Source organism: Parasteatoda tepidariorum, chromosome X2, assembly GCF_043381705.1.
Source record: "Parasteatoda tepidariorum isolate YZ-2023 chromosome X2, CAS_Ptep_4.0, whole genome shotgun sequence".
NCBI lineage: Eukaryota > Metazoa > Arthropoda > Arachnida > Araneae > Theridiidae > Parasteatoda > Parasteatoda tepidariorum.
Window position 1 is genome coordinate 43,647,319 of NC_092215.1, and position 25,952 is coordinate 43,673,270.

The 25,952-nt window shown below is 28.9% G+C and overlaps 1 protein-coding gene across 2 annotated transcripts in view; it reads left to right on the forward strand.

The window, feature by feature from the left end:
- The window catches only part of LOC107446030 (protein DOP1A), a 95,494-nt gene that overhangs the window by 27,583 nt on the left and 41,959 nt on the right, over positions 1–25,952 (forward strand). For both annotated transcript variants that reach the window (XM_043047375.2, XM_043047374.2), the window contains exons 10-17: positions 3,156–3,604; positions 5,562–5,662; positions 6,198–7,695; positions 11,085–11,286; positions 11,434–11,653; positions 15,255–15,501; positions 21,299–21,472; positions 24,986–25,111. In XM_043047375.2, the coding sequence (XP_042903309.1) occupies positions 3,156–3,604; positions 5,562–5,662; positions 6,198–7,695; positions 11,085–11,286; positions 11,434–11,653; positions 15,255–15,501; positions 21,299–21,472; positions 24,986–25,111 (3,017 nt within the window). The remainder of the gene's footprint in view (positions 1–3,155; positions 3,605–5,561; positions 5,663–6,197; positions 7,696–11,084; positions 11,287–11,433; positions 11,654–15,254; positions 15,502–21,298; positions 21,473–24,985; positions 25,112–25,952) is intronic.

The following is a 25,952-nucleotide window of genomic DNA, read 5'->3' on the forward strand; positions in this document are numbered from 1 at the left end:
TGCTATGTTAAAATTTAACATTGGAATTCGTAACATAACGATTTTAAAATTAAACCTTGAGATTCATGTTTACGCAATTTTAAAATTAAATATCGAGATTTGTATTCACGTGATTTAAAAATTTTGCATTGAGATTTCTATTCACACAGTTTAAATAAATCTTTCATCAATATTTTAAATGAACCATCGATAACTTTCTGTGATTAAATGTTTTCTACTCACACTTTTTTCATGCAAAAAATTTCAGATACTTTCTCAATTATTTAAAAAGTGTTTTTTTTTACATAACATTTGTGGATTTCTATTTTCTGGTTTTTTTTTATCAAACTTATCCCTGCAGTATGAATCAATATAGAGTTCTATAAAAATTGAACATTTTAAAAATAAAAAAAAATCAGTGATTTTCAAACAAATTTAACCAGAACTAGGTGGCGAGAGAAGGGAAAGGTTTTTTAATTGAGATTTTGTGTTTTCAACCTTATTTTGACAGTAAAACAGAGCACCTTTTGAATCACTAAATAATTTCGGTTAAATTAATAATCACCTAAGTTAAGTTCACCTAAGTTCTAAGTTTGTTATTGCTATATACTCAAATTCCATTGTTGACAAAGTTATACATTTTTATTCAGAACTTTGCCAAGATATATGTATTCTATTTTAAAGCACTACAACTCCACTAATTGATTTTGCGGAATCTATCTGGAGCCCATAAAACATCTAAATAAACATATAAGTCATCTGAATTTGTATTACTTAAGCTATTTGATAATTCTAGTGGAAATTACATAATAAAAAACTTTACATAATAATTTTCAATGAGTTAAAGTAGTAGGAGAATTAAACTGCAATAATTCGTTTACAGAAAATAATATATATGGCCTTGACCTTGAATCCAAAAATAATAGCAAACCTATTACCTATAGCAAACTTTTATAAGGAAAAATTTCTTCAATTGAAGGCTTGTGTTTCAAAGATTGAAAAGTAAAGCCTTGAGGAATGAATGAGAACATTACATTTAACCTAGGAAATATCCTTAAACATTTGAACTACTTTGTCAATAATGTTTATGCAAAAACCATTTGCTATTAATAATCTTGTATTCTAGCCCTAACACTTGTCTAACAAGTGCTAAATCTTTTATATCAGATTTAGGCTGAATTAAATTATTACGTTTGTCATATCACTTTCAAATTTTGTAAATACAACCAAATCATCTACATATACTAATATTACAGTTTTACAATCATAATTATACATGTAGTTACATTTCAAAATTTTATAGAAACTTAAATTTGATGAAACTATATCCAGTTCTAGATGCCATTCTTGAGCTGATTGATGAAGCTTTCCTTAAAAGCATAGAAAGCTTTCCTTAAAAGCATAACACGAGAAATGTAATTAAGTTATGAATCTGATTTAAATCCTTTTTGGTATTTTCATATATATTTCTTCATTAAGATTACTATATAGATAAGTGCATTCAATATCAACGAATTGACAAATTGGAATTTTTTGTTTTTTTAAAATTTATTTTTACTGCACAAACTAGGTTAATATTCTAAAAAAGAATATCAATAATATAGCAACATAGCACAAATATGAAATAAATTTTTAATAAAAATCTTGATCGACATTTTGTTCTGGTTTTTTGAGCATATTAAAGGAGCCATATGGATGAATAGAAGAAGTAGTTTCATTTGTATAAAAGGGTAGTGGTGGCACATTTATCACTTCATTTTCAACATAATTTTTATTTTCGTCATTTTTATTTATGTTTTCTTTCATTTCATCTACATCTCTTAAAGTGGCCGTTATGATAGATCACAGTTGAATACATCTTGTCACAGCGGCAAGTTGTCCTTCTGTATGCCTAAAAGTGGATGGGGTGGTACAAATTTCTTATATATCGTCTTTAAATTGAGACTATCCTTAAGTAGAACAGTGTTAAGCAAAGATTCAACTGTACGTTCAGGGTGTCCCAAAACTCATGGTACACATGTTAGAGGGTGATAGAACACAATTAGACGAGCACAAATCACCATACAATCCATTGTCAGAAAGCAAGAGATAAGGCGCTAGAGCACAAAACATACTGTGTCATGTAATGATCGGAAACTAGACTGGAAGACGTGGAAATGAAACCGATAAAATGAAGAAAAAAATTTGTTCAATGAAATCATGGAAATGAATGAAACAACACTAAGACCCCATCATAGGTCGTGTGATATGTGCTGAAACATGGTTTAATAATTCTGACTACACCTCTTGCAAAAACAGTATTAAATTCCATCCAGGTGTGTTGGCAGTTGATCTATTAGATGATCATGCATGCTTCCGGTCCAAACATTTAGTGCAAAAGATTGCTGGAACGAACGTGTATGTACTACGTATGGGTTTTTCAGTTGCCCGCACATGATAAAATACTCTGGCTTGCGAATGTATTCGTCAGTGAACAACACATGTTCACAAAAATCTGGGTCCACAGCTGTTGGGAAACCACAATGTAAAATTGACACGAGCCTGGTAATCTGATGGTTCCAGGCCCTGAATTCTCTGCACATGGTAGAGATGCATTTTTTCATCTCCCAGCATTCCTCACACTGTATTATAGGAACCTGAATGGCTTGGGACAGTGCCCGAGTGCTAGATATAGGCCTCTCAGTAATGTGATGCACAACTTCGGATGGCGTTCTTACACTCCTTCCAAGTCTGCTATTCCGCATGCAACTTCAAAAGGGACTCTTTTAGCGGAGTTGTTAGTGCAGTCGTTGAAATATTCTCTCATTGGGGATGCCTCGTGTTGGAAAATGTGATACAATCTTTGAGTTTCTCTTGCATTGCTGTCTGCAGTTCCATACATGTAATGCATCTCAGCCCTCTTCTGATTTGATTACGCATCCATTTCATCGATGATCCATAGAGCGACTGAAAGCAGCTGCTGTGAACAGCTTTTTTACGGCGGTCTCAGGGAGACACCCTCTTGCATGCTATGACTCGCATTGGAATCATGGATTGTATGGTGATTTGTGCTTGTCTAGTTTTGTTCTATCACTACCAACATAAATACTATGAGTTTTGGGACACCCTGTTTATTGAATAAACATTTATCTTTTTTTTAAATTTCTATTTCTTTATTTTATTTTTATTTTTTACAGCTGGATTATCTTCTATTCCAGAGTGGCTAAAATTCATCATCACTATAGCATGTTTTGCTAATTCTGAAGAAATATTTTTTATTGCAATTTCTACACTATTTGATTTAATTGCACTCACAAAATCTGTTCTTGTAAATATAGAAATTAATGAAGTTGCTTCAGGTTCACCCAATCATTCCGGGATAGGAGATGCTTCTCAAACTAATGTACCTACTGTTGTTTTAGTAGCTTTAACGCCAGCTATCAGTGCATTACAGTTAGATTTCCTCTCCAATGAAACTGCACTTTTCAATGTTGCTGCAAACAAGCTATGGAAATATGTAGGGGATGAAAGATCAAACTTGTGCCTACGTGGCACAGAACTTTTACAACAAGTGCATAATTTATCTCCGACAAGTTCTATATGTGAAACAATTATCTGCAATTCTATGGCATCAGGAGATGAGATGGTAATTTAAAAATTTTCTCCATTTAGTATTTTTGTTACATAAGAGAATTTGAGCTTAAATATTCTTTGTATTTGAGAATCTTAACTTTTCAGCTGTCTTTTATAATTTTTCTTGTTAGTAGATTTTTTTTAAACAAAAAACCAGATTTCGTATAATAATGTAATATTGATTTGACTTATATGTATGAATATGATATTTTTGTGCAGTTTTCTACAGTTTTTAGCATTTGCTTTTTTAAAAAAATATCATCTCTTAAAAATTAGTCTGCATAATTATGTATAAGAGCTATGTGCTATTTGGTATTCAAGGGTCATTCTGAAATTTTTAAGATATATGCAGACAAGAAGTGGTAGAAAAAGCAAACTTTTATGTTAAGAATAAACATCTAGCTTCTGCTAGGTGTTGACTTTTAACATAACCATTAAGGGAGCTACTGCTACAAGAATTGGTAGTGATTGCCGAATTAAGAAATAGAAAAATATTTAGCTTGAAAGATGCACCTCATTGAGTTTGATGAAGAGCTATTAAATCAACTTTTGTTCTAAAATTTTAATCAAACGATGAGGGAATTATCAGAAAAAAATTTAACACTTTCTACTTTTAAAAAATTTAGATAAATGGAAGAAACTTAATTGCTAATTCAATATGAAACATTAGGAAAATAGGTGCTGTTTTAGGTTTTTCATGTTCACACACTTTTTGACAAGATCAACTTCAACTCAACACCATAATTACAAATAAGGAGTTCCAGGAGTTATAAAAAATCAAGCTAATTAAATAAAAATTATTAATAAAAAAAGCACAACAAGATCAAATGAAGAAAAAACACAATATTTTTGGAATTTCTTAGAGTTGATTATTTTTCAGGCTGAGTCTTTTTTTTTTTTTTAGTTTCAATAATGTGTACATTTTTAATGTTTTTGCATAACATTAATTTAAAGTATATTTATGTTAATTAACTTATTCATAAATATTAACTTGGCTGCAATTTTAATATAAATATGAGTACTGAAGAAGAAAAAGAATATCGACATCTTAAGAAATATATTGAAAACCATGAACTTATTCATTAAAAAATATATTCATAATATTCATTAAGAAACATGTATTGAATACCTGGTATTGAAAACCAATCCAGTCCATTGTTCACCAAGATGACAAACATCAATTGATAAATTTTTTGTAACCCATAACTTAAAATGTTGTGTTTACGACTGTCTATCCAGAAAAAAAAAATGTGACGAAAGGGTAACCAGTGATTGCAATAATGCTATCATAATTTTCTCTCTTGTAGTTGATCATCATTATCAAAGTTAATTCTAGTTAACAAAAATTCAGTAATTACACTAATGTTATCAGTTTGCAAACATTGACCAGAGGTCTGTCCAGAAAAAACAGTAGTTTCACAAAATACTTTTTCTTGAAATTTTATTTTTGTATCCCATAAGAAACAATAAATCCATATTTTTGTGTTGATTTTTTAATATAATTTTTAATTTTCACAAATTATGTCTAAATTTTCACAAAATAGGTACCTCTTAGAAAAACCTGGACCGACCCTTGTTAACTAAAAGTACTCTACTTGGCAAAAGTAACTAAGAGTACCACTTAGCAATCACATTAAAATTCATCATACCATCAATATGATTTCTCAATAACACAATGCAGCTGCTCTTTTAAAAAATTATTATCCAAAATTAAAAATAAAAAAAATTATAAAAAATAGCATCCAAAAAGTAGTAGATTAAATTCGTAGTATACAAAAAGTCGGATATTAAATTGTGTAAATTCGAATTGCATAAGCACTAACATTTTATTTCTGTGTTTTTGTACTTCTGATTACTGATAGCTAGTTTGAAAAGTTGGTACCTAATTATTTATCACAATTCTGTTTATGAGGTTATTTTTTAAAAAAATTTTTTTAAATGGAAATAATTTTTTTGTTTTGTCATTTCAGGAGCAAGTAGAAGCACAAAAGAAATTTGCTATACTATGGCATTTGACTCGAGATTTAAATTTACAGTCTACACCCTCTACTATAACTAGGGTTTTTGATCGGTCAGTGATATTGAGCTTTTCTTTCACATTAATTTTATTTCTATTCTGTATTATCTAATTATATATTTTGTAAGTTAACTTTGTCTGTAAAATTTCTGAGGCAAAAAATATTTTTGATAAAATTTTTATATGGATTTAATCTACCGAATACTATGGTTGTAATGTAGTTGGCTATTTTTGCCTAATGTTTATTATTATAGTTTAAAGAAAACAAAGAATGGAGTTCTCCTTTTCTAATTTTTATTTTATTGAGTAGCCTGGAATTTTATTTTTATAAAGTGACCTCTTGTTTGAGGGAGAAAAAAGCTTTTCACAATTTTTATTGAGATCTTAATTTTTTTCTGCAAAATATTGAGCCATATTTCAGAACTACGATAAAAGAAATTTCTGTAGATGACATGATTTTTTTTATAGAATAGTTGGTAGTTTTACGGCTTATTTTGTTTGAAAATTACGTTTTATTGCATAATTATTTTATTGTTTCTTAACAATGCATGCTTAAAATTTGACTAATAGGGATCACTAATTTTTTTAGATGTTTGTTTCTGATGTTAGACAGCCTGTGTAAAGAAACTGGACCCCAAAAGGCTATATCTCAAGCTTGGCTTAATCATTCTTTGCAACGTGGAGATGTTGCCAGGTTTCTTGAGCCTATCATACTGATATTACTTCATCCAGACTCTGCTCGAATATCTGTACAACATGTCAGTGTACATTGTCCACCAAAATTAGTAGTTGATGATGGTTATGCATCATCAACCACAGGTGCCCACCATGATGATGATGAAGCTAAAGTATATGCAATTAGTAGTACTTCTGGTCATGTTATTTATCATATTAGTGATGATAGTCGACCCTCCTCTCAAATACCTACTCCCGAGAAAAAGATATTAGCCTTAACATCATTAGTTAATCTTGATTCTGGAAAGGGCTCGTCATTTGTTACTCATAATTCTATGATGCAAGATTTTGAGTTGCCTTCCAGTCATGAACGGGATTTAAAAATGCCCATTTCAGTTTTTGTGAATCCATTTGGTTCATTATCTTCGCTTGCAAGTGATACTAATTTAGAATATTCAATTGTTTCTGCAACTGATTTAACGCAGCTTAAATATATTGAAAATGTACAAAAAAGTTCTTTTGATGAAGATGTTGATGAAAGTAACCAAACCCTTGATAATGAAATAGATATTGAGGGGATTGTTTCTTCAGTTTTGGAGGAAATCATTTCACAGATTGAAAATAGTGATAGTGACAAAGAATTTATATCTTCTGGTGATTATAATTTTAATGATGAATTTACTGATAGTGGTGACATAAATGGAACTTTTAAAAAGAACTGTGAACTTAATAGCATGTCTCAATTAACAGTTCACCCATTGCATACTTACATTTTACTATATTGTCAAGTATATGATTCCCAAAAAACTCTTTATGCTCTTTACTCATTAAAAGCTATAATTTTGACCAATCCACGCATTGCTTTATGCAGTATGGCTACCACAAATATTAGTAATTCATTGAGCTTAAGGGGCCAACAATTACAAATTCTTTTAGCTCGACATCGCAAATCTGTTTTTGGGAATAATTTTCACGGGGAATTAACAGCTGAAGCTACTACAATGTTTCGAAGCAATACATATGTAGAAGTCATTGTAGCAGCCTGCTTATATCATATACGAAGTCATTATCCTAATTTATGTCAAGTTAAGTTAACAGACGATGAAGTAACAGGTAACAGAAATGTTCGTCTTTTGTGCATGGAAGTTCTTACTCTTGTGTTTTCGGAATTAGTTGGAATTGTTAAAGATAGTGGAAAATGCTTTGCCAATTACTTGAGTGATCTTTTACACCGAAGTAAAGTTCAAAAGACTCTTTTACACTGTCTTGCTGCTAGTGTCTATGACTCACGCTATAAAATTCTTGATGAAAAATGTATGGCTTTTACTGAAACAATTGTTGACTTTAATGAGAAGACTTCAACCTTTTGTAATCATAATCAATCTGCTGATGACTTTCAAGACACATATCAGGTTAATAATTTTAATATTTTGTTTTCAGATAATAGCATTTTTACCTAGAAGTAAATACTGCTGAGGTAGACAGCATTTTCATGTCTTAATGCTAACTTTGTGATAGTATCTAAATTTTTTAAAAATAGATTTTTTAACCTGAACAATTATCTTAATTGAAAATATTTACTATATTGCTAAATTAAAATGTTTTAAATATGATCAAAAAATTATTTTAAAAAGCATAACATGTTAGCAGCCTGTAAACTGATTGTTTTGAGCATATATTTTTTTCTTGCATTTATTATTATTATTACTATTATTATTGTTTTTAAAATACATATAAATTAAAGTCATTGCTACATTATCTTAATAAATTCAGTTGTGTATCAGCGAATCTTGTTAGTTAAAAAATTCTTATATTTCTGTTACAACTTTTTGAATACATGTGTCCTTACTCAAAAATAATTGTCCCTGTACTTCAAATTTTTTTACAGTATATGAAATAAGTATTAGGCTATCCTTTCTAATATAATCTAGAAATAATGAGTTGCCATTAGTGTTTGTGCAAATAAAAATTAATGTTTAAAAATACTTATGTTAAAAATAAGTTTAAACTAAGCTCCTGAGCTATCATATCTATGTTTTAAGCATACTCTAATTTTATCGGTTATTCAGAATCATAATAAAAACACTAAGACAAGGCCTGAAATTTCATTTTAAAGATACTAGCCAGGCTAAAATTTTGCTCATGACCATTTTTACAAAAAATATGAACAATTTTTAAACTTTTAACAGACGTTGATGTAAAATGTTACTGAAAAAGGGAAAAACATTAATTACAAATTAATAATAATATTTTAAAATTAAGGTTGCCATAAGGTTTTAATGATTCCAACATCATCCTCATATCATTAAGTGTTTAAAGTATGAAAAATATGAGTAAAATATATTAGAAATACTTGAATACTTTTAACACTTCATGTTTGTATAACCCTGTTTTTCGACACTAAAATACCCTTTGTCAATTGCAGCCCTAGTGTCAAACTTTATTATTCTCAGACTTAGTCATTTTGTCAAACTTTCTCATTACTTATTCGCTACCCCTAAATATTTGATCACCGATGGTGAGCTGCTGAGTGAAATTTTTTTTCTATTAATCGGTTATGCCCACAGGGAGTACCAAAGGGAGCAAGTCACCATTGCCATTTTTTAGAGGAAATACTTTTTTTAAAATATACAATTTTGTAGTTTTGAAATTTTAAATCATATATTTAAGAAATACTTTTGATTTTTAGGGGGTAATTTTAAATATTTAGGAGGGGGGATATTTTTTAAATATTTTTAGTGGGGAATATTTTTCCCGCCAAAATATATAATATCAATACTTTACTTTACACTCACAAAAAACTACAAATAAGGGAAGCACATTTACAACTTGTGGTTTAGTTTGAGGGTACAGAAGTTTTTTGGGTGACGAGTTAGATTTCAAAATCCCTCTTGGATGAGGGATATTTTTTTGTTTTTAGTAGAGATTATTCTTTCCAGCCATGTTCATTATATCTAAGCAACTCAAAATTTACATAATAAGAGAAGCACATTCATTTAAAACCAGTGCATTTGTTGAACTGAAACATTAGTTTTAATTTTTTTGGGGATGGGTTACATTGTTTGTTTTCATTTGAAGCAAAGTATTTTTTCAGCTTTAAGGCATTGAGTGTGTAAAATATTATCAATACACCTAATCATATTTAATCATGCAAAACTTCAAGAAGAGTAAATACCTCAGAAGGAAAAAAAAATTAAAAAAATAAAAAATATTTAAGAAGGGGATGCACTTTAGGGAAGGGAACTCTAGTTTATTCAGAATCTGTTCTTGTAAATTCTTAAAACTAAAATACTAAACTGAGCATAAGAACAATTAATTAAAAACATGTGTGTTATTGAATTTTATTACTTTGATTTTAACTTTAAAATAACTTTAAAATATTCATTGCCTGCATCATAAACTTTAAAATTGTAATTTTTTATTTTGAATTTGGTGCAATGAGCCTTAGGCACTTTAATCAATTTGAAAAACTGTTTCCTTCTCAGAGAAGGCATTTTTTTTAGTGTTTTTCATTAAAACTGTTTTCACATTGCATCTTCAATCTTTTTGAAATTATTAGCAATGTTTGTAATAAAGTCTTTTACATTTTTATATACTCAGCAGCTAATTTTTGGATGTTGCATTAATTTTACTGGTAATGTTCTTTAACTGCAATCTTTTTCTTTCAAAATTTTTGGGGGTCATTTTAGAAATATAAAGAGTAAAAAACTTTTCTTCTAGTAAACTACTAAATACATTTTTTAGACATTGATTTTCTCACTAGAGCTTAAATGAGTGCTTCCTTTTCAATCAGATTTGAATGGTAGTTAAATGATATCTTTATTCAAGTCGACTTTACTTAAAATTCATGTTTTATATATTGTTGGAATGGTTGTTTTGATAGAGTTAATTGTAAAAGATTGTAAGGAAATTTAATATCAACCTTAACTATACAATCATACAATAAGGACTTCACTCATTATCAAACATTTTTCAAAGTTGCCCTTAACAGTGACATATATTTCAGAAAAATGGACCAAAAATGGAAATTTTTATTCAATTAGAGCAAATGAAACAAAATTTTGAAACTTAGTATAATACTACTAGTATAATATAATATAAAAACACAGCAATAGGTTTTTTAATACATAAATTTTACAAATCTTTTGCTGTATGGCATATCCCAAAACCCCCACACACATTTCTCTCCCTCGACTGAAGTCGTATTCGGTGAAAAACTGGGACCACTGATGCTATCTATTCGGAAAATAGTGAATTAAGTATCCTGAGATAGAAACAAACTCAGCTTGGGCTTCAAAAAATATAAATGTTAATTTTTCTCCTGCCCGAAGTCAGTTCGGGCATCACAAATAATGCACATAGTAGTTGCCCGAGCTGAATTCAGGTGACATTGGCAAGGGTCTAAAACTCTTGCCATTTTCCTTGTTTTGATTGTTTACTTTAAACTATACTATAACTATAAACTATACTATAACTATAAACTATACTATAACTATAAACTATTAACTATAAACTAAACTATACTTTATAAACTATACTTTAAACTATTACTATTTATAGAAATTAAAAAGAGCTATTTAGGATGTAAATTGCTGTCAGAGTTAGGTGAAGTGAATTTTCGGCTTGAGGTAGATTACAATGACTTATATGTGTTGAAGGCAGTCTAAGAATTCGAAAAATATCTTATGTTTGGTGTTTATCTTTAAATAGTGTGTTTAGTTTTAGTTTTTCAGTGTTCATAATTTTCAGAATTCATGATGGTTTAAAGCATTTTCAATGCTAAAGCAGTTTAATTTTTTAGGTTCACCTTTTGAGATTAATTGCTACATTGGTTGTACTAGAGGATACAGTTTTATCTCAAAATGGCGCAGATAGAGATGTGATAAATGGCTCTGGAACAAAAAATGGTGATAATACTGAAAAGAAAACAAGTACAGGCTATACATCAGTTGCAAAGCCTAGCACAACACAGCCTTCAACATCTTCTTCCAAATTTCAGCCTGGTAACAATGATGTTTAAGTTGCCATTCTTTTTTTTTTTTTTTTTTTTTTTTTTTTTTTTTTTTTTTTTTTTTTTTTAATCTTAACCCTGTAGGACCTCAATTTATTTCATCATTATAATTTATTTAAAATTACAATTTTTTTTAAAGGTGTTCCAGTTCCATGTCAGTCTATGTTTCTAAGTGCTGTTTTAACTGCTTTGCGCCAAGATCATCATGCTCATTTGCATATACATTGGTTGTCTTTAGTTACATCTGCCTTACCATTTCTTGGGAGATGGCTACCTAGACTGATCATGACTGTTGTCAACCAGCTTTGCACAAATTTAGAAAATATTATGAAACTTTATTGGAACCCTTCTACAAATAAGTAAGTAACTAATATTTGTGCATACATAACCAATCATATGAGTAAAACAATCCATTTTATTATGAAATTTTTACATTATTAAGTATTGTTTGAATTTGAGTAATTTTTGCTCAAGGGTGTTTAATCCTTAAATTTACTATCTCTATTTGATTTGAAAGATATGATAATTAAGTTTATTATGCTTTTATCTACTCATCCTTTATACTTTTCAAAATATATAGGAAAAGTTGTTTTGTAAGTAATAGTCGCTCTAAAATTTGGTAAGATTTACAGGCAATGACAATCTTAATCAAGCAAAAGTCTATGAGTTAAAACATTCGGATAATAAAATAGTTAAAATTGGTAGCATTAAGTTTAAATATAGTTTTTTTGTTTAAACTTACAATGCATATGATTTTGGATATGACCAAAGTAGCACATATCTGAAAAACGATATCCTAAAAACACAGCTTCAAACGTTGTACAATATTGTAAGCGAAATATTGCGCAATATAAAACCTGAAGAGATATTTCTCGATATTTTAAAAAACGCTTTGGAATGTTGATCTATATCTCTCAGCATTTACAAACGTTGTGGAATTGTCGATCAACATTGTCAACACGATATTCGAGAAACAAATGCTGTAGAATGTTGGTCATCATCACGGTTGCGTTATCTGGAAGAAAAAAAATAGTGTTTGATAAATTTTCAGACCTATTTGTACACCAGAAAAAAGAGAAAACTGGTAATAAAACCCCTTCTAGCTAGTTTTCAAAAGAAATAAAATATCCTTCATTCAAAAGTTTTTCTCAGTTATTACATATATACTTACATTTGAAAACTTTTACAGCCCCCATTTTTTAAAAGGGATTAATAAAGCTTTTCCTATTATAAACTATCACCATTTTTTACTTTCTTCTGTATATGAATCTGTCCTATATATATATGATAACTTTTAATTAGTCTTGGTAGTCAAGGATATTTTTTTCTCATTCCTGAAAATAAGGCAGCTATGATATGGCTTTGCTTATAGTTTTTTCTCTATTCCAGGATACAAGCAGCCCTGTTATAATTTTAATTTGCCATTTCTTTTAGCAATTATTGTGATAATAAAAACATTAATTAAAATGAAACCAAATCACTACAATAATTTTTTCCACTTTTTTTTTTTGCTTTTCATTGAAATTTAATTTCATAACTTTATTTTTATAGTACCTAAAAATATTTCTTCTTTAAAAGAAAAAGAATTCTGAAAAAGCAAGAATTTGTAACTGAAGCTAGGGAGAAAAGTACTGTGTGGGAAGAAAAACGCCAAAAATATTTTATGCGTGCTTTAATGTTCATGTTCTATTTGTTTGGATTAAACCTAGGTACTAAATCAGTTTTTAAAAAAGCCCCTTGTTAGAAAAAAAAATAGAAGAAAATTTTCTTTAAATAGTAGCCACAATTCTCAATTAAAACATATTTTTTCTTTTTCAAATAAATTTTTTTTTATAAGTCAAGTAGCTAAATTTTGCACAAGTAGGCAAATGCTTATAAGTTAATGCAAAACACAAGTTTTTATCAAGGCCTCTAAAATTATGAAAAAATTTGCCTTTGGTAATAGGAAAATTTTATTGATGTCAGATATTTGTTAGGGATCACTAGTAAGTCACATAATTTAATTATGTTTGAAATAATGTTTTCATTTAATTTTACTGAACGTATTTTGCTTATGAGAGATAATGCATGAAAATTATATTATATATTTTCCTAATCAAACAGATGAAATACATTAGCATTTGAAAGGGGAAGTATTTAAAAAATGATCTGTTACTGTCAATTGCATTGATACTATTCAGATAAAAAAAACCTTTAGCTTGAGAGAACACAAATTATTTGTATTTTATCCAATAATATCTATAATTAATAACACACATGTAATATAATTTACTAAAGCATCAAATTTTATAGTAAACCATGAAAATTAAGGGGAAAAAAAACATTGTAACAGCAGCGCTCACTTAAGATATTTACCAATGATAAGCATATAAGTACCAAAGACAATTTTTGGCAGTTATTAAGACAATGGGAAAAAATATCTATATATTATCTCCATCTCATGTGCATTGTCATCATATTATAGATGGATGCCAACCTGGAAGTTACAGCTTCCTACAATATTTAAAGTAACAGCTTAACGCAATGTTTGGAGCAATACGAAATAACATATCAAAGTTACTCAATAAGTTAAATTTTGCTCGCAATTAAATTTGATAAAAATGAATAAAAAAACATTCTTAAGTTAAAAATAATAATAAATAAATTCAAACTTGAAACTATTGTATGCTGGCATTATTAACCTTCAAAAGCAGTTAATGTTTCACCTCAATGCTAAGTGCAAACATATTGTTCTTTTTCATACTCATTTTTCTTTTAATGTCATTTTGTGCTAAATACAAAGCAAGATTAAATTATTAGATATTTAACTCAGTTAAATAATTAAATACTTTCTTAGTAATTCTTAGTGAATTTTGCATAATATTCCAAATAAAAGTATATGTTTTATCAGGGATATGCTGAATTCCAATCTAAATGTTTATAAACTATAAAAGCAATTCTATATTTACTTTCTATAACTCAATGGTGGCCTTCCAAATGAACAAAATTCAATTGATGTGTTCATATTTTAATAATAAATTACGAATTTAAGGAAATATGTAGGAAAAAAACATGCATAGTTTATGTATTCACTTTTTAGCACTATTGTACAATAGAAATTATTTTTCTAAAGAAAAATTGAAAAACTTGTTTATATATTTAAATTCATAAAATTTGAATTTATTTTACTGTGCAAGATTACTTCAAGTTCAAAGTAAGAATCACATATTTACTGTAAGGGAAGCTGGAAGTAAAATTTTTGCTATTTGTTTTTATTACAAATTTACCTGTTCAACTATTGTTTTCTTAGTATATTTTATTCCGCAAAATATCACAGCTAAATTTTGAAAAACTTAAAAAGTTGGTGTATGAACAATTATGATCTCTAATTATATTAAAACTCTTCACTTTAAATAGTAATTTTACTAGTATATTTAAATTGTGTCAAGAGATTTCAAATGTCTTGAGGACAGTCTAATATAAAGTCTAGAAGTGGCCGTGGCAGATGCACCGCGAGGATCCAGAACAAGACAAAACTGATGTTGAGGACAACCCATGACTTATATAAGAAAAGTACTGCATCCATTGCGTCATAATCGTCAAGACCATCTTAATGTCTCTTGATATTTCAAACGTCAGCAATCAAATTAAAATCTTACCAACTTTTTATCTGCATATTAATTTGCAGAGAGAAATAAATGTTTTGTAAATTTACAAATACTTATTTTTTTTGTCTATATCACCTGTATCCAAAAAATGCTTTAATATTTGTTTATTTTATGCCATGATGCATTTTATTTATAGATGTTGTAAAAGTTTAAGGAAATATATTTGGTTCTAGATTTGATGTTGAATTAAATATTTTTAATTCTCTATGTTTTTATAAAAACATAACACATTGCTGTTTTGCTTTTTTTTAAATTTTTTCTGCCTTTACCCATGATTTTTTATGTATATATATTCTTAAAAATTTTTTTTTAGTTCTGTAAAAGGAGAAAAAGACAATTTAGTAAAGCTATCGATGCCTCCTGATTATCTTATAACTCTTATTGAAGGATTGACAACATTGTGCCATTATTGCTTATTAGAGTGTCCTGCTCCTCTTTTATCTCCTTTGAACCAACCACCATTACCACCTGTTCCATCTCAACCATATGCACCTGGAACTAGTGCTTCACAAATCATATCAAATCTCATCCATGTATTTTCCACTTCATCAAATCAAAAAGTATGACTTTAAATTCTTATTAAATTGCAGAGTTTTTGCACTTTTGTACATTTAAGAATTTAAATTCACAATTAAAATAGAATGCAGCAAATTTTCGATAGCTTAATGTGTATTGAGCTATATTTATACTTAAATTATTTTGGATTTTCTTTGTTTGAAATTGGCAAAAATAAATTAATAAATAAATAAAAAATAAAATATACCTGAAATTTAAAAAAAAAAAAATATTATATAAGAGTGTAAGCAAATTATTACTTTTAAATTATTATTAAAATTTGAAAATTTAAGTTCATTTAGTTAAATAATGTAGTCAATGTTATATCCTTTAATATTTATAGAAGGAGCAAATTGATGAAAGAGGTGTTTAACAAGTAATTTTGAGGTTCTTTTTAAAATTCTTCAAAAATGTTTTAAGTAAAATCACAAGTTTTAAGCTTATAATGGATCTTAAAATTCTTCATACTTCCACACATCTATATCATGATGCTAATATATCTATTAGTTTTATAATACTTTTTACAGACTTCTTATAGTGTCATAAAACAAACTAATATATGTTTTTTTTTCATTCACGACTCCATTATTTTTAAAACATTAAATTCCTTTACCATCAATTTAATCTTAAATTATTATCGTGACATAATTGGTATCTTTCAGCATGTTAGCACATAAAAATGCATTGTCCTCATTCTGCATGTCTTTAATAAAATTAACGTAAGAATTTTTTAAGATTTAATTTTTCCTATATTTATTTCAGAAAGCTACTATGTACAAATAAGATTGACTTTTATATTTTCATTTAATTTTTTTTAGTTTATATCTATCTATATTTATATACATACAGGGTGTCCCAGAATGTCTTGTGCAAATTTGGAGAGGAGGTAGAAAACATCATTGGGAGTCATAATTATAAGGGAAAGCATGGGCGGTAATAAATTGGTGGCGCTGTATGTGAACTCTCAAAGTCGACATATATAGCTTCATTACAGATGCCGACTGCCTGTGTTCAACATGAATTCCTCTATGGTCTAGCCAACGAAAATGGACATGTTGTTTGGTTTCATTGGGAAAGATATCCAACAAGGCACCGACAAATCATCAAATGTTCGCATCAATGCATCAGAATCTTGCAAAACGTGGATCCTTCACTACCAGGATTGAAGGTATTGGGCAGGTGCCAACTACATAAACACCCATATTCGAAGAGGGTCTGTTATTTGCTGTGGACCAAAATCCTGGTACCAGCAGTGTATTGACACTTGAAGTTGGTACTGAAGCATCTTGATCAATTGTCCATCGAAGCCCTACGTCCCTTTAATGTTTAGAGAGTTCAGTTATTACAGCCGGATAATCACCTGCTACGTGTCTGGTCAATTCGAATTCTGCACCCAGCTCGCACCGACCACAGTGCTGATGTAAAATGTCCTCAGTGGTAGATTGATCATGGGTTAGAGTCCCCTTGTCAAACTAACGGTGGGAGGTGTTCGTGGTTTTCCTCTCCATTTAATGCAAAGCGGGGTTGTTCCATCAAAAAGTCTTCCATGAAGGGGACATTTCTCCCAATACTTGATTCTGGAGTTCCCTTGTCTTCTGGATTCGGTTCAAAATTACAAGATTACGGCATTGCACATTGGCAGCCCTAACCTCGAAAATTGGGTTGGATGTTTAACAATGGTTATGAAATAAAATATAAATGTGCACATGTGGGCCCTAAACAACCTACAAAGAACTCAAACACGAGCTGCACAACAGCCCTTCACTGTTAATTTGTGTTCAGATATCATGGAGGACAATTCAATCAGGCCATACATATTACCACCTCAATTGGATACTCACACTGGATCTCGTCTATCTTCAGAAAGTATTTTCGGAAATGCTGAGCAATGTGTTCGCACATGATCAGTGTGGAATGTGGATTTAGCACCACAGGGTGCGATCTCATTATGGAAGGTGTGTAGGAAACCATTTAGACTGGACATTTGGAAGCAGTTAGGTTGGGCCTGGTGGTCCCGTTGTTTGGCCTCACAGATCACCTGATTTATATCTTCTTGATTTTTTCTCAGAGGTGCCACGAAAAGTATTGTCTACAGCAGTGGTGCGCAAACTTTTTTCGACTGCGACCCCTTTTGTAGAGAGAAAATTTTTGGCGACCCCTAGAGATAAATGTTCACAAATATGATGTATATTTCGCGCATTTCTTTTGTTTCATCGAATAAAAACATCATCATACTTTACTCATATTAATTTTATTTATAGTTTTAAAAAAATACTTTTTGTATAACACAAAAATCAGCAAATTGCCCTTTAATGAGATGTATGTGGCTGCAAGTTTCTAATTATCTCATAGATGTTTGGATGTATGTTGCTAATTGCAATTCGCATATCATCTTCAGGGTTTAAACGCGAGCGGTATTTAGTTTTTATTGAAACTAGTTTGCTAAATCCAGTTTCACATAAATACGTTGATGCAAATTGTATTAACACTCTGATGGCATTCTTGCATAAAACGGGATAGTGTTTTTCCACGGATAGCCAAAATTTTTGGCAAGGCTGAGTCTTAAACTGATTTCGAAGAGTATAATCACTAATTAGATCTATCAATTGCTCTTTCTCACTAATTTGAAGAGTTGAACTGCATATGTCAAAGGAAAATGGAGCACGAATCCAACCAAGATTGTTTTCAGGAAAATCCTCGAATCTTCTCGAAAATTTTTTCTTTAACTTTTCAATGTGACTGGAAATGATGTTTTTAAATGTAAATATAATTATATTATTTTCCTTGATAAGATCGTTAAAGCAAGGGAACATGTCGGTGTTGTTTTTATTCAGTTCAGTTTGCCAGAGACTAAACTTATTCTTAAAAGCTTGAATTTTACTGGCTGTAGTTATGATAGTTGAATTCTCACTCTGCAAGCTCAAATTTAAGTCGTTAAGTTTTTCGAAAATATCAACTAAATAGCTCAGCTTCCCTAGCCAAACTTCATTGATATAATAACTTGCCAATCTATGTTTCTTTTCGATTAAAAACATGTACACTTCATTTCTTAAATCAAATATCCGTCGTAGTATTTTCCCACGTGAAAGCCATCTGACTTCGGTGTGTAACAGTAATCTCTCATACGTTGAGCCCATCTCATTGCAAAGTATTGAAAAGAGACGGCTGTTGTGGCTGTTGCATTTAATGTAGTTAATTGAACTAACAGCGTCTTGTAATACGTTGTGCAACTCTTCATCCATATCTTTTGCAACAAGAGCTTGCCGATGAATCATACAGTGATTAAATACCATATGAGGCGCCACCTTCTGAATTAAGCCTCTGAGCCCTTTATTCGAACCTGTTAATGCTGCAGCACCATCAGTACAAACCGCAACACAGTTTGCGCAGGTGGACTTTGTTTCAAAATATTCATTTATTACTTCGAATATTTTTTCTCCAGTTGTTTTTCCTTCCAAACTTTTGCAACATAAAAACGTTTCTGTTATATCTTCATTATTATCATCTATTAGTAATATCGGTAGTCTCGTCCAGTTGTAAAGCAAATACAGATGAATTTTGTATGCATTTTATGACTTCTGACTCGATATTTCGTGACATTTCGGAAATTCGCTGAGGCACGGTATCTCTTGCTAATGGTATTGTTTTTAGTTCATTTCCATATTTATCGCCATGCTTATGATGTCATCTTAGTTGCTGCAGGAAGGATAAAGGATTCTCCAATTGTATGGGGTTTCATTGTTTTTCCTATTAGATAAGAAGCTTTTAAAGAAGCTCGTAATGCTTTCTGAGGTATTGTTGTAAATTTCTTTAAATGTGCACTTTGAATTTTCAGATTTTCAGCTCGTCTTTGAAAAAAATCGGCATGCTTATTTTGAAGTTCTTTATGTTTAGTTTCCAGGTGCTTTTTTAATTTAGCTGGTTTCATGCTCTCATTTGCTAATTTTCCGTTGCAAATGACACTTATCGGACGTTCTTCATCATCAACAACACAAAATGTAAAACCATACTTAATAAATTCCTCATTGTATTTTCTTATTTTTTTAGATCGGGAATTTAGTTCAGTATTTTGCGACTCCTCATCAGTATTTGTTCGTTTGTTAGCTAAACATGTACCTGGTGTACGTATTACCCATTTATCCATTATGAAGAAAGGGGTTAAATTATTTAATCTAAAACAAGTAATATATAAAATTTTATCATATTTTTTCGAGAAATTCAATAAAATTAACAGAGATCTTTCTCTAATGATAGTACATACCTAATAACAAAGAGTAGCAAAGCCCAATAAAAATATAAAAAATTAAAATTACACTGTGTGGTTAAGTATTACTTCAATACTTATTGAATAAATGAGCAAGATCTAGCATCTCGCAAACGCATTTAATGACAACCTAACGAGATACACAAGCTGAAACTAAACATAAATGCAAACTGAAACTAAAACTAAACAGTTAATACACAGTCACAGTTAATCTGGCTGATGCCACATGTACAACGTCGCATGATGAAACTCGAGGATAAACTAAAACAATTGCAGTCCAACTGCTACATGCTACAATTTCATACGAACACTTCACGTCTTCACTCTGACTATCAGATACACTGCGTACCTCGCCATCTGATTGGCTGATCACGGAAATGAATTTTTGCCCTTTCCCTGCGGTTAACGTCTAGTCACACAGGCGCTTTTCAGTAAAACTGACGAATTACTGCGAAGAGGGATCTATCTACCGGAGTGAAAAACCTGCGTCTTCACATTTTACATACATTACGCATTACGGTCAAAGAAAGAGTGGACAGCATGAAATTTCAATTAAACAGTGAGTGACGGCGCTTCACTCTTTATATTTACACTGTATGGTATGCAACATGCAGGGATAATTCATTTCATAAAAATTTGGCGACCCCCACAGGGGTGCGCGCCTGTGGGGGTCGCCAAAGGCGCCACCCCTAGTTTGCGCACCACTGGTCTACAGCATGCTGTAAATTCTAAAATGGACTTGGTGTGACGAATCTCCATCACTGCCGCTAAGATCAGTGAAATGCCAGGTGCCTTTAAAAATATTTGCCAATTTATATCGCATAGGTGCATCAAAGCCAATGGGCACAATTTCAAACACTCCCTGTGATACTTGTATGTCATTTTGCTAGCATTTTTAAATTTAGAAAAATGAGAAATTTGAAAATTACAGCTTGATAAAAATGGATAGTTTTATTTTGTAAATAATTTTGAAATAGGTTTTAAAATAATTTTATTTATAATGAATCATTAAATATTAATTTAATATTTTCATATTTATTTTTTTGTTTTTACTCTTTTTTCTTTATTTATTATAGTAGAATATAAAATAAAAGGTCATGTTAGGTGAAATGAGTGCAAAAAGCATGTTTCTATATTTTCAAGTGAACAAAAACACAAATCAAAATATTTCATCTGTAGTTATTTTCATTAATTATTTTAAATTTAAGTGAAAAATAGACTTTATCATATTGTCTCTTTATTAATAGCATTATAGTAAAAATAGTTTTTGTTAACTAATTGAAATTTAAACCAAGTGTTTGACACATCATATCCTGTTTTGCACCTCGTATCACATTAAACCCTACATTCAATTCAATTGAAATATAAACTGAGATTCTATGATTTGTGTATATTTATTTTGTACAAAATCATTTGTTTTCAAAAATATAAACTGTTTTTGTATACTTGTTCTTTCATATAAATCAAATAATTTTATTTAAAAAAATATCAAAAATATTAAAGAAATATTATATCTCTCTCCTTTTAATTTTTTAAAGGATATATCTGGTTGTGAATCTGGCAATGCCTTGGATCCTATTCTTTCTGCACGAAGAGTTCTTCTTAGCAATTTGCCAAGAGTTATTTCTAGCATGGCATCAGTTTTTCGCATTGTTACTGAAGTTGATAAGCAAAACTCTCACAAGGAATGGTGGATAATGGGCACACCAAAGGTTAGATTTCTTAAAATAATTGAAAACAAATTTAATTTTTAAAGCAATTTTGCTTTGATTATTTCTCTGCATTAAAAAATTGAAATTAGGCATAATGAAAGGGCCACATTTGTTCATTTACTAAACATAAGAGTTTTTTTTTTTAAATTTCAATATGTTTGAAAGTTATTGTTATTTTAAGTTCTATTTTGTGACTTTTTTAAAATATTTATTTGCTTTGCAGCTCAAAATCTATAAAACTTGGAAACTTGAAATTACAAAAGCATGTAAAATAATGTACTAAAAGTTCGATGGAATAAAAAATAATTACAATTCAATTGTTAATTTGAGAGTAACTGTTAAACTTGTAATACATATACTATGTTATGCTGTATGTGTTATATGTATGTTATATACAAATACTATGTTACATACACTATGATCGATCCTTGATGTGTGTTACCTTGGCTGCCCTGATATTCTTTAATTTCCACACAGGAGCAGACACGATGCAACTAAATTCATTATTGCATCTACTTTCTATGCATCTAATTATTATCATGTATTATTATCATGTAACTTCCTAAATTTAAAGTTTATAAAATTTTGAGATCATTACTGAAAGTTTGAAATATTACGATTAGTTTGTGACTTTGAGGGGTTCTGCAATTTCTTGGTATTAACATTAAACTTTCAAAACTTTTAAGTTATTACTGAATCTTAAACTAAAACTTTAAGTGGTAATTTTCCGTAGGAATATTTGGTGTTAAAAATTTGTAACTTCAGTTAGTCAAGTGTACAAATATTATGTAACAGAAAATATTTTCTAAATTTGATGACTTTTCTATTATTTGAAAAACAAGTTTAGTAAAGCTTTTTTTTTCAAATAATTGAAAAAATTTAATTTCAAAATGTTTTAGTGCTTTACATTGATACTAATGATGTCTAGTGTTTAAAAGGTGATAATAGTAATTCTATTTCAATTTAAAATTTTGAAAGTATACCTTGTATGATTGAAATTTAATTTAAATGTAATTTAATTTAAATGTAAATATTTGAATTTTTGGTACTGGATAAAGTAATCAGGTAGTTTTAAATTTAATGAGGACGTTTTCATATTCTATCAAATAAAATGTTAAACTTGAGGATTTGTTGAAAATTTAAATTTTATGTGAGTGCTTGTTGAAATTAGAAATATAATTTAATGATCAGAATTTTCATTTTAATCTCCATCTATGTAAGGCTGAAGTTTTAAGTGAAAATTTCTTGGTAATATTAAATTAATGTGCAAAATTATACATGTATAGAATTAGTTAAATAAATTCTCTTTGACTCTGATAAATAAAATAAAGGTGTGATGAATTAGTTACATAAATTTTTTCTAATTCATGTTAAGTTTAATTATGAAATTCAGTGAGTTAATAACCTAAATTTATCTAATTCATGTATAGTATGTAGTAAGTTAATTATGTTTAACCAGAGTCTTGGGGAATCTGTTTTGACAGCCTATGGGTAATCATTGTATGGAATGTCTACAATGTCTGAGCATAAGTAGTAAATTTTTAAATTTAGGTATTTGATGCATGGTACTCTCTTGGTGTTTTCTTATAATATGTTATTAGATAATGGCTGTGGCTTCCATTTAGAGTAAGTTAGACTAAGTACTATGAGTAAATTATAAACTAGAGCTTTACTATCCATGATATAAAGTTTTTGGTAGAGTGTATTAATGGAAGGATTCTATGAAATTTAAAGATTATGACATATGACTTACTTGTTTTTGGAGTATGTACTTATGGTTGTGCATTTAAATATAAGGATTATATAAAAGTCTTATAAAATAGGATGTTGTTAATTTCAAATTTTAATTTCTTTACTTTTGCTGCAACAAATTTCAGACTACAGAGTATGGAAAATAATGATCTAATTGTGTTTTTCTCTTAACGTTTGTAATGAATTTTTTGGGAATCTCATGTGATGCAACTTAGAATATGTTTTTATATTTTGAAAGTAAAATGTTCTGTGTTTTTGTGGAAAGTAAAGTAAAAGTTTAAGAAGAAATAAACAATGATGATTGAGAATCAATTACTGGGGTTGGTGAGCAGAGCATCCTACTTTATTTAAAAATTCCGGTTTAGTGTTATAATGTGCAATCACTTTTTTTTGTAATACTGAAATTGAGTAGCAAAACTGTTACAAAACTCCCTGTGCAAATCTCTTAGTTGTCATCTTTATTTAATTTAATTAAAGAATTAGAACCTCTTTAATTAAATTGTGTTTTCATTATTTTGTGTTACAATTATTTTTCAATTCTATCTTCATGCAACAATATAAGGGGTAGAACATAATTATAAGGGCTAGAGAATACTTTTAATCTTTCCATTTAGTAGTATTTAGCTGTAATTTTTGTGGAGAAAATTTATTAAGCATGATAAGGAATTTTGTCTTTTTTATTTTTTGAAAAAAAAAAAAAATATTATGAACGGCTACCTAAACTAAGGAAAAAGCTCAAATAAAAGTTTATTTTTAGTTGATATTTTAAATATTATTTTAATATCAAAAAAATTAGTTATTTATAAAATTATTTTATTTTCTCAGTTAATTATTTTTGTTTTATAAAATTAATTAAAATTTGTTTCAGGGTAAAAAGCAATGCATATTTGTATTAAATTAAAAATAATGTTAATCAAATTATTTTGTTAAAGTGAAAATTGAGAGTTCATGATTAAATAACTTCTTTTTCTTCTTTTTTACAAAAAGTTTTTTTTCCTAATGTATGTGAAATATGGATGAATTGAAGAATCTCTCATGAACAATAATAAAGTATAGTAGTATACAAATAGTACTATACAAAATTGGATAGTGGTACACTTTTAGAGAATTTTAAAACAAGTAAAACATAAAAAATAATAAAAGAAATATAATAAAGTAAGGTAAGGAAAACTGAAATAAACTTTTAAAAATAGAAAAATTTAAAGCGTCTTCTTCACTATCTGAAAATTGTAAGTAGGTTTAGCAAACTTTTAGAGAAAGAAGAATTAAGAACTAAGTTATTTCTTACTAATTAAAGAAATATAAATTATTAGAGAAAAATATAAGCATAATCGCTATAGAAGATCTATACAACACAATTATGTAAACCACATTAACCTTGCAATCTCTAAAATAAACAAAAATTTATAAATTTGTTGGATTTATTTCTTAATGTTTTAATAATTTTTTTTTGACAATAGTAAATACCTAAATGCATATTTTGTAGTTTTAAGCATTTGAAAATTATTTTAAAGCATTGTTATTGATCTGTTCCAATATATATTGCCATGTACAGTAGGTAAAATTAATATAATATTAGGAGTAACCAAACAGAAAAGTACATGTTTAAGTTGATAACATTCCCCTTTTCAAGTTATATTTAAGTTGTTTTAATTTTTTTTGTGTGCACATCATTTACTTAAATATTATACAGCTCTGCATCACAACCCATCATTTAAATATTATATGGATTTATTTAGTGTTAATTTATAATATTTTCAGGTTGTAAAGCAACATATTTTGAGTTTTCTCAGCCCTATCTCTTTAAATCACGGACCTCATTTTATAGCAGCTATAGCAGTTGTCTGGCATGAAAATAAGAACAAAAATGGTACTCAAATTAGAAAAGTAAGTGAAGAAGAAATTTTAATCTCTCAGCTTTAAAATTTTTGAAATTTATTTAAAAAGAACATCCTTCCCCCCCCCCCAATTTTTTTTTTTAATATTAAATTAATCAAAAAAAATTATTATTAACACTAATTTGAATTAAATTTACAAAAATATTTTGCTTAGCAGAGGTAAAGTATTAAAATAAATATTTATCACTCTAGATTTTTCAAAAAATGGAAAAGTTATGAATTTTGTAATTAAAAAAGCATGTGGGTTGGATTTCAAATTTGAAGCATTTTTGATGTCTCACAGAAGAATATTTTTCATTATGAAGTGTAATATCCTATTGATTTAGATGTTTGTGGTTTCTAAAAACACATGCAATTAAGAGTAACTATGTATAATATTATAAGAATTTATCAAATGCTTTATTTTCTATAAATTTTTAACCAAGCACTATCCTAAAAAATAAGCTATCCAAAACAATTAAGTAAAATTTTTTTTTTATACTTTTCCAATTTCTATTATGTAAAATAGTTTCAGAACAATTATATGTTTCAAGAAATTCATTTTATAACAAGTCTAGAAGATATCTTTGAATTTTTAAAAATTTTCTTGATGCATATTAATTGTTTTGTTTTGTCCAAGAAAACTATCCAGTCTGTTATCAAGGAAAATCATTTTTAGAATTACTCAGTAGATGATTCTAGTTTTTTTAATATTGCTTTGAGAATTCAGTTTGTGGAAACAATTATTTTAAAAAACAATCTTAAGATTCACGGGGAATTAAAAATATGTCGATATTAAGTGGCGCCCATTTTGTAGGAGTGTCCATAACAGGTGCATATATATATATATA